At 49.4% G+C, this 13303-nt stretch overlaps 1 protein-coding gene across 5 annotated transcripts; it reads right to left on the bottom strand.

Annotated features, from left to right (window-relative positions):
* Positions 1-1861: 1861 nt before the first annotated feature.
* LOC125513723 lies at positions 1862-6372 on the bottom strand. Of its 5 annotated transcripts, XR_007286104.1 has the most exons (4): positions 5020-6372; positions 3841-3959; positions 2677-2786; positions 1862-2170 (listed from the first exon to the last, which is right to left on the bottom strand). XR_007286104.1 is itself a non-coding variant. In XM_048678900.1 (3 exons), exons 1-2 carry the CDS (start codon positions 6107-6109, stop codon positions 3871-3873), a joined length of 1179 nt encoding a protein of 392 aa, XP_048534857.1. In that variant the 5' UTR covers positions 6110-6372; the 3' UTR covers positions 1862-2170; positions 3841-3870. The 5 variants fall into 5 exon arrangements, 3 of the variants coding, with proteins under 3 accessions (XP_048534857.1, XP_048534860.1, XP_048534858.1); XR_007286103.1 differs by having other exon boundaries at positions 2677-3959; XM_048678900.1 differs by lacking the exon at positions 2677-2786.
* Between the last annotated feature and the right edge of the window lie 6931 nt (positions 6373-13303).

The following is a 13303-nucleotide window of genomic DNA, read 5'->3' as shown; positions in this document are numbered from 1 at the left end:
CCTCGTCCGGGACGGTGTCATCGGCGCCTGGAGGCTCGACAGCGACGTGACTCGGGCCGGCGTCCTCGTCTGCAGGCGGCGCCACCAGCGTCGGTCCAGCGCCTTGGCTCGCCACTGAAGCGCCGTTGGGGAACGGCACGAAGACGAAGAATCTCGGCTCATCAGCCGGCGCCGGAGGCGGAGGCGGAATCCGAAAGGGAGCCGCGAGCCTGGGCTCGGGGTTACCATCTCCTACGCAGGCGGAGCCGGCCACCGTTGGGGCGTGGTCGCCGCGAGCAGCAGCGCGATGGCCGTGTCCAGGTGCGCGGAGGCCACGTCCAGGGCCGCGTAGAGCAGCATGGTGGCCTTTTCCAGCGCCACGACGTCCAAAACGGCGGGGGCGGTGCACGGCCCGGCGAAGTCGGTGGCGCCCGCCTACTTGATGATGGCGACGGGCGGCGAAACGGCGACGGCGACCGTCCTCACGGATGAGGCGGAGGAAGAAAGAGATGAGTCCAGGCATCTCACCGTTGGCGAGGCCTTCGTGTGCTCTCGGCAGAGCGTGCGTGATAACGTGTTTGAATGAAAAGATCAACTTGTATTGATTGATAGAAATAGTACAGCTTATATATGTTTGGAAGAGACGCATCGCACAAGACGCGATGGTTGGAACCGATGCAACGGTTAGAGGAGAGGGGAAAAGAGATGTGTCGGTTGCTACAAGACGCCTGCATGCCGCAGGACAAGGGGAGATTTCCCTCTAATTAATATGCGCTAACTAATCACAACAAGCAGGAGGAAAAGAGCCAGGAGAGAGGGGGGATCGACGCAGCAGCTCACAACGGATCGAACTGAGGGGTTGGCGACCTCGGGGGCGGGCTAGAGACGTCGTGAGGTCGTCAGCGATCTTGACGGCCGAGCGGGGAAGAAGTTGACGGGGCGGCGATGCAGGGCGAACGAGCGCTCGGGGCTTGGTCGAGGCGAAGTGGCAGACGACGTCGGAGATCGTGAGCAGCACGAGGAGGCGAGGGGAGCACGGTAGGCGCGGGTTCGACCGCGGCGCTCTCGGGCACGCTCGGGTCCGAGCGAGAGAGAGATCAGAGGAGGGGGAAAACACGGGGGAGAGTGAGAGAGGTCCGGGGGTGTCATGGCGTCTCCAGGCGCATCAGGGCAGCGGCGGGAAGCAGGAGATGGCTCGGGCGCGTGCCGGCGCGCGGCATCCAACTGGCGCGGGGAGGAAGACGCCCCTGCCCCTGGTGGGCTGGGCTGTCGTACCGGGCCGCCAGCTAGCCAGGTAAGTGGGCTGCCAGGTCAGTGCCCTCTCTCTCTCTTTCCTGTTTTCTTTATGTTTTCTATTTATTTGCTCTGTTTTGATTTAGTAAAAATACTAAATCATTTTATAAAATCCTGGAAATATTTGTGGGCACTTGTAGAATTATTTCCAATAGCCCTTAAATGCTTTCAAGATTATTTGGACATTTAAAATACTTTATAGAATTTAAATGTCCAAATTCAAATACTTATGATTTAATTCAAAAATCCAAAGAGTCCTAGAGAAGTGTGCACCATTTTTGACAAAGGTTCTAGACCAATTCAAAAGTGATGAACATTTATGAAAGGCATTTTGGGTTCATTGAAAAGATTTAATTTTGACCCTAGTTGAATTTCATTTACTGCTAGGGTTTAACAATCCTCATTTCAAATTCATTTGAATTTTAAACATGATGACATCATGATCAAACAAGACAACAGGGCCTGAGCTAGGGCTGTGACATCGGCGTCCGGCCTGATGCCAGCAGTAACGGAGCAGCGGCGACCATCCTCCACGACATGGACCGGCCGGAGATTGAGAAGACACAATGAGAGGTAGACAGACAACAGGTAAAGCAATCTTACCGGTTACCATTAACCATACATATTCAACAGATATTTGCATACACATTCACAATTCAACCAAGCCTTGTATATACAGTACATAAGAAAAAGCTGACGAGCACTACCATAAGAACACGCATGTTCTTGTAATACACCTATCATTTTCATAGGTACAACAATACTATATACTAACACCAGCAAAGTGGTAAGATATGATGTCAAAAAAAAAAAAAGCAAAGTGGTAAGATACACATACAAATGAGCTTTTAACAAGTACAAAGTGGTTATCACACGCACCACGCCTCATCCCGCTAACCTGAAAAGGAGGTGGCGAGTGGTAAGGTGAAAGGGCTGTTGACCGTAAAAATTATGAATTTCTCACTGGTCCAAAATTATTTCCCCTCATGGAATCATAAACAGGTTCAGAACTGATTAGAAGTATATATAACCAAGCCATGATTACATATGTGGGTGAAATCATCCACATAAAGGGGTTCACTTTGAACAAAGACTTACTCTTGATATACATCTACATAAGCTTTCATACTACAAAATACAACACTGAGGTTTTCACTCTCCAACCCCAACCGAACAAACTGACAGAAAGTAATTTAGAGAACAAGGAGGTAACCAAACATATGCTACTGGCATATACTTTCACCCAAACACATAGAGAACAAGGGGAGCCAAAATACCTGTATACATCAAAATGACTTCATGTGTATATGCAACTAGGAGTGTGGTGAAAATGGTACATCTTGAATCAGCTAATAATCGTGCTAATTGAACTATACTAAAAAGAACGAGAGAGAAAACACCAACCTATTATATAATATACAACATAATCAATGCAAACATAGGCCACCAGAAGTTAAGATACGGGAGGATATGGCATCCAAGGGCACAACCAAAATTTGATTCTCCACCGAAGACTACAAACAGTAAAGACATTGTTCATCCACAGATGTTCACTAATGCCAAGGAAAATAAAAGGCTTACTGATCTATCAACTATTCAAGTTTCAGTGCATGTTGCTGATACAGCTTATTACGTATTTCTCTACTCAAGATTTGTTTAGCTAGATTCCGTCGCCAAACAAATTTCAGGGGGAAAATGAATTTACAGTCACCAAACAAATTTCAGGGAGAAAATGAATTTACCGTCACCAAACAAGTTTCAGGGGGGGAATGAATAATAATGCTAGTAGCCACGGGACATGAATTAGTATTTAGTAATGCAGAATTTCCTTCGTTATACTTCAAACAGTAATTATCAGTTTGCTGGCAGATATGGCAACTGACCTTTTTAGATCTTCAGTCAAGCTGCATTTATAGCTCAATAGGCATTTTTTTTCATGAACAATTGCTAACCCAGATGTATTTATATTATATTAAAAACCTAAATGAAGTGTGAATCGATGAGAGAAGATGATAAGGAATGCAAACATATGGTCCATGGGTTATTTTTCCTTATGACAACAGAAGTTTCAATACAGAGGATACTATTTGGTCCATTCAGAAATTTGTACCAAGGGAACATCAAGATACTCATTATACCCGGAGATTTCACTCCGGTAATCAGATCACGTTCACTGAGATCCCAATTGTCACTCAAAACAATCGCAACTGCACCATCTACCAGCACCCAATTACAAGAACCACCAACGAGGAAAGAGTATTCAAGTTTCTCACTGAGCACAGGAAGGAGGAAGTATTTCATTCTGCTACCCGCTTAACATGACAAGATTCCTCATCTATGAGAAGGCAAAGAAGCTGGGCCAGAAGAAAACATCCAGGAGGCAGTGATCCATGAAAGCATGATGGGAGGCCGTTAGGTGGGCAATAGTTGAGCAAAGGGTTGTAGAGAGACTCATAGCGTATGCTCTTGCAATTTGGTACTTGAGAAATGGTAATAATAAGTAAAGCAATACATATTCGGAAAATAACAGTTCAGATAACTCAACTTGCATGTGGAAGATAAGCTTACCCACTTGACCAGTACATCACAATATCATATCTAACTGAATAATCGCCGTATGTATTGTCTACACCGTGTCCACCACAAATGCCTCACAACTTCCGCTCCCTCGTGTCCACCACCAATGCCTGTTATAAGCATAATAAGTCAAACGGCACATTACAAAGAAACGGTCAAATAGGTATGAGGAGGCATAAACAAGATACTTAGATAAACTTGCAGCTGTAATTTGAAAAGATGAAATTAACTCAAGTAATTGATTTTTTTTATGCTATAAACGAACACTTGCAATAGGGGTCTACTACAAGTGATAAATGAACAATTATTTTGTAAATTTCAAACCAAGTAACGATTGTGGATTTAAGATTATTAGCAAACTCAGCGGAGATAACATACTGAAATAAAGAAATACAAATACTGAAATATAAGATGTTCTAACTTTTTATCAATCGGATGTATATAGACATGTTTTAGTGTGTTTGTTCACTCATTTCAGTCCGTATGTAGTCCATATTGAAATATCCAAAACATTTTATATTTGTGAACGGATGGACTAGCTTTTAAGCTTCCAAATGCAAGGCTACCTGTTCGACATTATAGTTTGTTCAAGCTAATTATTCTTATAGTTTTTCGCGACTTCAAACTGCTATGCACCTCATCTTGAAACACAAACTGCACTGCGGCTATGCGCTAACACTACCATTATACAACCCTTGCATATTTCAATAGGCAGGCCGCAGGCCACTGTGATTCAGGTTAATCGTTATACAAAGAACTAGCCAACCTCGATGTTGATTGTTTTAGTGCAGACTTTTTATATAACTTATATATCCTAGATAGCTGATCTGTGCTTGATCCATGTCATGGAAAAGGATTATCCGTTTGATTATTTGACAACTGCATAGCCACCAGACCAGATAGTTCCCTCTCAGGGTATGCCTATAATTAACTTCATATAGTAGTTTTTATGTTTCTTTCCATAGCTCTGACTTGAAGCAGATAGTGCAAAGTTTGGTAATAAAATAACAATATTAGGAGCAACATTGTGCAGGTTCAGAAGAGATGTGTTGAAAAGGTCACCAAGCAGCAAAAGAAACAAGTGATATTACACTACTTACTAAAGCGGCATTTAATCAGCCACTTAACGAAAAATAACTCTGTTTTGTTATATCCTCAGTGAAAAGGTACCTGGAGTGTAGACAATTTCGAATGGATAGTAACGATAAGCGATGCCGGTCACAGGAAGTTTCTTGAGCTGCAACGACTCAAGGTGGACCATGAAGACACCAACAACTGTCCAGAAGAACGCCACATTATTTTCCTCTGCATAACCTATCATATTCGGTGGCTCTTTCTCTGAATTTGGGGGAAGTAACTTGTCCAGTTCAATAGTTCTCCAACTGCTCCAAGAAACATCGCCATGACAGTCTGTCTCCCTCTTCCATAATTGGGCGATGAAGTCTGACACGACGATGAGACCCATCCCACCACCCTCTGTCCGCATAACCACGACATGGCGATTGCGGCTGGTAAGCACCTGCGCTGGCAACAATGTCACAGCTAGGGTCTGCCTATCCAAATCAAACTCGATGATATTGGATGCTGAAACCAACCAATAAATGCAATCCCCCGCCAGTACAGCGGGCTCGCCTATATGAACCATAGACACCAATGGAACCGGGCATGAGATGGTATCGCCCCATACGCCGGTCTCCGACGAGTAAACGCGGCCGAGCGCTCTTCTAGGCTGCTTCCCGTCGCTGCTTACCAAGACCACCTGGAAGTGGTCGATTTCTCCGGCGGCGCGGAGCACCGTCCCGTTGATGGGGTTCTCCAACGGGTGGAACCCGAACCCCGGGGGCACGGCCAGGCGGTGCTGGACGCCGGCGACGGGGTCCCACACGACGACCTGGAGCGGGATCGGGAGGAAGAAGAGCGCGAGGCCGTGGCGCCATCCGAGGGTCATGTAGCGGTCGTGGAGGTCGAGGGAGAAGTGGCCGCGGGGGAGGCGGTCGGGGGCGTCCAGGGCTGGCTGGAAGGTGATGCCCTGGTTCGCGTCGATGAAGCCGAGGAGCGGAGGGCTGCGGCGGTGGTGGATGCGGAAGCGGCGGCGGAAGGCGGGGTCGGAGAGGAGGCTGCGCCAGCGCCTGCAGACGAGGGAGGCGCGTGGGAGGGAGGACGGCTGCGGGGGGAGGCGGAGCAGGATCTCGGAGAGCAGGTCGTCGTCGTCCAGCGGCGGCGCCGCCGCGGAACGGGGGAGGAAGCTGGTCGTCGTCATCTCGCTCACAGGTCGTGCAGGGTGTGCGGTCAGTCAAGCCCAGGTCCAAAGTGACGCTGAAGAGACGGGGACGACTAGCCAGCCCATGAGACCGCTGCTGGTGAGAGCCCATAAGGCCATGACTAACAGAGAAACGTAAAAGCCCATGAGATTGTATATTCCCCACACAAGGTTGGCGCTGTGCGTTGTCCAAACGGTGCTCTGTTTTTATTTTCTTCAACCAGGAGGGGTTAACGAGGTGCCAAACTTTTTTTTCAAGCATAGCACGGGTAAAAATCAGTACCGTTGGTTAGAGGTAGGGATGTAAATGGCGCGATAAACGACGGCGCAAAGCCCTTTTTTTGGTTAGCTTGATAGTAGTTATTTTCTTAGAAAAAGAGAACTTGTTTGAACCGTTAGACTGATAAGTGGGCTTAAACAGTGTGCCGCTTGGATCCCTAGTTAGGGCATCTCCAACGCGTTCTACCAGTCCTTCGCCCACTTTCGGCCCCTCCCGCATGTAAAAAAACAATGAAAAAAATCACTCGGGGAAAACCCACCGCACATCTCGCGATCTCGAACTAGACAACCTCCACCAATGTCGCGATGGTCGTGGCCTCCCCACACGCCACAGCCTTCCATCAAGATCCGACCGTCGTCAACCCCATATCCATATGTATGGAGGCAGAGCGTCTCTAGAAATCTGGGGGGGGGGGGGGGGGGGGGGGGGGGCTAGGACGAAATGCAAAATAAATACTATATTTTAAAAGGAACCATATGAGAAAGGAAGAAGAAGACCGTACCTTGAAATTTGAATGAACAATTATCTTCAAATCTTTGATGAGTGAACAACTATGTACGAAGATAGTTGAATCCTTGTAAAGTTTGAACCTCTCACGACAAAGCATAAAGCAATTTATTACCAATCTATCTGAAGTACAATGGTCAATGATGCAACTTATTGTTCCTTAGTGTTATCATTTTTTTGCAGGAATAATTAGTAAACAAATAGCATATGTATGATGGTATTAGCAGGAATGTGGATGTTGGTTTTTGAGGATCAGAAGATGCACAACTAATTCTATTTGCTGTCCATTAAAAACTTTCTTCATCCAAAAACAAGCAAAGGCAATACCCAAGCTAGCTACGCCTACGAGTAGAAGAAACCAGCAATGGCGTCGCTCGCACCCGGGAGGCCACCAGCCTGCCTCCTAACCCTTCTCTCCATCGTTGCCGCGGCCCTATCCCTGGTGCCGCCGGGCCTGGCGGCGGGGAAGACCGGCCAGGTGACAGTGTTCTGGGGACGGAACAAGGCCGAGGGGTCCCTGCGCGAGGCGTGCGACTCCGGCATGTACACCATGGTCACCATGTCTTTCCTCAATGTCTTCGGCGCCAACGGAGAGTACCACCTCGACCTCTCCGGCCACGACCTCTCCACCTCGACCTCTCCGGCCACGACCTCTCCACCTCGACCGCCAATGGAGGCCGACCGCCCCGGGGGCGGCGCGCGGGTGCGGAAGCGGCGGCGGCTAGGGTTTAGGATCGACTTGCGATAGATACCAAGTTGGAAGGGAGAAAGGGTTTTGGTGGAATTGTCGTTGTATTGCTTGAGCCTCATGGGTATATATATAGGAGTACATGATCATCTTGGAGTACAAGGCAGGGTAGAATAATATCCTATGCTATCCTAGCTTTCCTAATAATCACGATACTCAACATCCCCCGCAGTCACAACGGTAGCGACGCAGACGGTGAGACTGGAGAAGAATCCGAAGGCAAGCCGACGGACACCCCCCCACAGTCGTAACGGTCGACGCATCGCGGAGTCGTGGCTGGAGTGGAAACCAACAAGGTTGCGTAAGCAGGCGGTAGCCCTTTGTGCCGTTTGTCGATGTAGCCGAGAGCCGAGGGTGGTGTAGCCGTGGTCGAGGTAGCCGCGCGTAGAATGTCGTGGTCGATGTCGAGTCGGGGAGCCGGTGTCGAGGATGTCGCCGTGGAGCCGCGGACGCAAGAGCGCGCCGAGTTAGCATGGGCGCAGTGGTGTCGAAGTAGTGGTGCGCCGGGAAGAAGACGTTGTTGACGACGCGTCGCGGCGGGTTTGCCAAGCCTGGGGACACATCGTAGACGAAGGCACGCACCGGTGTTGCCAGCACCGGGCATGCGTAGACAGACGAAGACGAAGTTGACGAAGCGCCACACCAGGCTTGCCAGGCCCGGGGAAACATCATGGACGAAGGCACGTATCGGTGTTGCCAGCACCGGGCATGCATAGATGAGGACCTGCACAAGTTGTACGCCATGTCGGAGGAGTCGGAGAGGCCATCAAAGAAGGACTCGACGACAGTTGCGGCGTCAATCAGCGCGGAGCCGACGTTGCCTGCGGTTGTCGGAGTAGACGAAGTGATCGGGGTAGATGACGGCGACGCTGGCGACGGGCCGGTGCTGGACGAAGACGAAGGAGGTGGACGGGCGGCGGCGGCGGCTACGTGGGTAGCGGCGGCGGCCAAAGAAGAGCGGCGGCGGCGGCGGCGATGCTCGAAGTAGGCGAAGAACCCGACAGCATGACGAAGACCGCCGCGGACGGTGGTGTTCCCGCGCCAAGGGAGGTGGCGCGACGCATACCACAGGAAGTCAACGCGTGTGGACGATGAAGTGAACCATGGGCCGCCGCGCTATGGCCCGAAGGGGCGACGCAGCGGCGGCGGGCAGGTCGGGGTGACGACGGGAAGATCTCGGGGCGGCGGCAGGGACCGCGGGCCGGGGCGCGACAGCCCGAAGGGGCGGCGCGGCGGAGGAGCGCGGGTCGGTGCAACCGCGGGGACGGCCTCTAGACGGCGGCATGGACCGCGTGCCACGCTCGCTACGGCCCGACAGGGCGATGCGGTGGCGGCGCGAGGGTCGGTGCCGCCACGGGAACGACCTGGAGTGGACGGCCTCTGGGCGGCGGTGGACCGCGGGCCGCGGGACTACGGCCTGAAGGGGCGACGCAGCGGTGACGCGGGTCGGTGCAGTTGGGAGAAGAACCACGGGGCAGCGGCGCTGCGGCCCGACGGGGCGACGCAGCGGCAGCCCATTGCTCGATTGGTACAGGGGCGCGCTGAACTCGGGACGGTCTTCATGGGGCCTGCGGAGGCGCGCGCAACCGACGGGCCAGGTCGGTCGCACGACGTAGATGAGGCGGATCGCGGCGGCGGGCGGGTGATCAATCCGATCGCGCGCGAGGTCGGGGACGCCGCTCGGTGGAGGCGCGGTGGAGGCAGAGTCCAAGATGAAGCCGGCGGCGGCGGGCGGCAGGGCGGCTATGATTGGCCGCCACATGGCGCGAGGTCGCCGGGTCGGGGTGATGCAGGTGTCCCGGTCGGAGCAGGGCGGTGACGGCCGACGTAGATCGACGGGCGGGCCGTCGCACGAAGGGCGGCGGTGTAGAGCCGCCGCATGACGCGAGGCCGCCGGGTCGGGGCAACCGGCATGCCGACGCAAGGACGGCGCGCAAGGCCGCCGGGTCGGGGCGCGCGAGGCCGTCGGATCGGTGAAGAAGCCGGCCGATCGCGTCGGTGTTGGAGTAGAGGCGCACGGGATCGACGGGGGCGATGAGCGACGCAAACCGGATCACATAGACCGGAAAACCAAAAAAGAGATGCCGATCAAAGTGACCGACGAGAGAGAGAAAATCCGGATCAAAGGATCGGAGAAAAAGACTCTCTAGGGCAGACGGCCAACACGGCCAGCGGACGAACCCTAGGTACGGGCGGCGCGGCCCCCGGCGGTCATGGAGGCCGACCGCTCCAGGGGCGGCGCGCGGGTGCGGAAGCGGCGGCGGTTAGGGTTTATGATTGACTTGCGATAGATACCAAGTTGGAAAGGAGAAAGGGTTTTGATAGAATTGTCGTTGTATTGCTTGAGCCTCATAGGCATATATATATATAGAAATACATGGTCATTTTAAAGTATAAGGCAAGGTAAAATAATATCTTACGCTATCCTAGTTTTGCTAATAATCACGATACTCAACAGAGAAGAAGGACAACTACAGCGGGGGTCATGCTTTGGGACCGATACTTCGACAAGCAGAGCGATTACAGTAGCTACATCAAGTACTACGCCTGATCGGAGCTATACTTCCACAAGACAAGCAGGTCGATTTGATTTTGATGTGTTGTTGCAAACTTGCAAGCGAGAATAAAGTGAGGCTTGTACTTGGATAAATAAATAATTGACCAGCTACTCGTACGTACAGTTATGGTTTAGTTATCAACTCAATGTCTTGAATGCTTGTGTTTTTGTTTGTACAATTAGAGAGTCTTTCAACAAACATGATAGTCTCTTAGTAGCAAATGATACAAATACATTGGATCCTGACGGATTTCTCTATTCGGTTTAAAATTCTCAAGTTGATCACCACTCAAAACTACTCCTTCCGTCTCAAAATAAGTGTCTCAACTTTATACCGGTTGAGACACCTATTTTGGGACGGAGAGAGTAGAAAATACATCTTTTAGCTAAAACACACCTAAATGTGCCATAAGTATTGCACATCTAAGTTCTATGCCATTTTTTTTTACGAATTAAGTTCTATGCCATTGATTTTAGGGGAAGATTCATGTCGGTATTTCTTTTCCCAGTTTCGCTAAAGCACATCTAGATGTGTCATAAGTATTACACATCTAAATCTTATGACATTGATATTACGTTGAGATTCGTGTGGATGTTTTCTTTTTCTTTTTTTCCTTTTCTCTTTATACTTGATTCACTTACTTAGATGTGCAATAACTAGAGCACATCTAGATGTGCTCTAGACACACTTTTTTTTCCTTTTTATGTTTCATTGAGTCATTCAGATGTGCAATAACTAAGACACATCTAAATATGTCCTAGATAGACCCAAAAGAAATACACCAGCAATGAAATCCAAGCAGAACATTGGTTTCCCCATGATAGCAATCCAAACGGTCATAGGCTTTCATCATATCAATTTTCTACGCATAACTCATGTTCTTCTTTGCTTTATTAATCTCCATGAAGTGTAAGAACTCAAAAGTTATCATAAATATAATTGATCGATCATTCAATGATTACCTTTCTTTAGTAACATTCAATGATTAGCTTAGAGATAAATGCATCAGGGGCACACAAACTTATTCAGCCTGTGATGGTTTGGTCCAAATTTTGCAAAACCTACTCCTTCACCCAGAAACCTACTATCCGGGGAAAAAAAGAGCCCAAAGCCAGCTGGCACTGGCCATGTGCAGAATCAGCCACATCCGTTCTTCATTGCAACAAAACAGGGAACAAGCAAGCGAGCACATAAAAAACCGTGTAGCCTTTTTTGTGTTCGCTAGCAAATATCATCTTCCAAGCAAAAGCACACGTCAGTACGTCACACCTGTCACGACCCGATCATGGATGGATCGAGGATGCACAAATTAGCTCGTATTTGGATCGATTTGGGATAATTTGGGAGAATTGGGGGTGAGGAATCACAGAAGGGGATGAGGACCAGAAGGACACGAGATGAGATTCAGAACATTTATTCATTCCTTCGCTGCCTCCTCCTGTGCTCCCCCTGCTGTATATGTAGCCTTGCCTCCATGTGACTTCCATGTGGGACCAACCTCCAAGAGATGGCCCACCACCCAGCTGTCGCTTACCAGCGCATAGGTCGGGCATGGCACTCTCGCCCTCTTGAAATCCGGCTTGCCCCCAAGCCGGGCAATGGTAAAAGCCGCCAGGGTCCCATGTCCAGCGCACATAACCTGGGGTCAATCGATGTTGTATTCCGGTAATAAGAAGCATTGTTGGACAATGGTCCTTTTGTGGTGCCGTTGACAAAGAGTTCAACATAAAAGAATTCCTCATGGTGCATACCATGATTTGCTTCCTAAAGAACATGTCAGTCGGATCCCAGAAGTTGTCAGCATAAAAGCCATTGGACATCTGACATGTCGAGCATAGGCAATATATTGTGGTTGAGCTCCGTAAACTCCTATTGGCTTCACCTATTGCAAGACTGAGATTTACTACCCGACAGTCGTTAGTTATTACTGCTGAAACACCAGGATCCCACAACCTTTGCCCACGCCTAGCACTGATAGCTTGTGCCAAAATTTCCTTCACTGAACGAAGAATGAGCTGCCCGTTGAACAGTTTGTGACAAGGAAAAGTTTCTGAAAACTCATCAAACAGTTGCAGCAAGATCCACTTAGCTATAGCAGAACTCCATGTCATAACAACAAAAGGATGCTGATATGTAGGGATGCCTCCCTAGGTGACTTTTTGTCCACTATGCAATCCTTGTCCCCAATCATGATGTATCAAGTAGCCTCCCTGCATATGAGTATGAAGAACACCACGGTTCAACTGCACACTATCTTGTTCAGATTACTATTAACATTCAGCTGCCCAACACTTCTACTACTATCGTCCAACCAAACGCTAAAATGACAGTTTGTGCACAAAAAACCGAGCCTGCTCAGACAAACACTTGCAGGGTCTATAAGCAATAAATGCTCAGGATTATAGCAAACAAGCTCATCCTTGTCGAACTTGTTCTTCCAAAATGTTACTTCCAGTAACCATAAGATGGTGATAGAGAAATATCCGGAAGCATTGACTGGAAAACAATGTGTTGATTCCGCCATGATATTTATAGAGGAGATAGAGCATTGTACCTTGAGCATGAATCCCTATATAGCTGCAGAAAATTGGAGTAATGAGTCAACTAAACTTCCGTTGCACTGAGGTGGTGCCCAAGGTTTTAGCTCAACGAAGGATAGTGAGAATAACACCAGGTAGATGAAACTGGATCTCTCCATGGTCAGCCATACAACGTAATCACTTGAACTCTTAGAGCCACACCAATTATATGCGAGCCATTTCACTTTCCACTGGTAATCAAACCTTTTGTATTTTGTTGCCCAGAGAAACTTGTTATCTGCACATAGTCTCGGTGTTCTGTTCTCGTTGACCTTTGTCACTTCATAGAGCTTCAGGAACTCCAGTTGCCAGTTTGTGGCATGTGAGCAACACCCAAGTGCTACCCTTTGAAAGTCCAGGACAACCACCCTCAATTGCTTCTTAATACAATTGTTCCCAAGGTTGCTTGCCCCAGCCTTCCTCCAAACGAACACATGGACCCAATTCGACATCCCAAATCCATACTGTTGCAGTTTGTTCACCACACTTCCACTACCTTGACTCTGCCGCGGATCCGGCCAT

This window comes from Triticum urartu, chromosome 6 (genome assembly GCF_003073215.2).
Source record: "Triticum urartu cultivar G1812 chromosome 6, Tu2.1, whole genome shotgun sequence".
Taxonomy (NCBI): Eukaryota; Viridiplantae; Streptophyta; class Magnoliopsida; order Poales; family Poaceae; genus Triticum; species Triticum urartu.
This window is presented reverse-complemented; position numbering and strand designations above follow the sequence as displayed.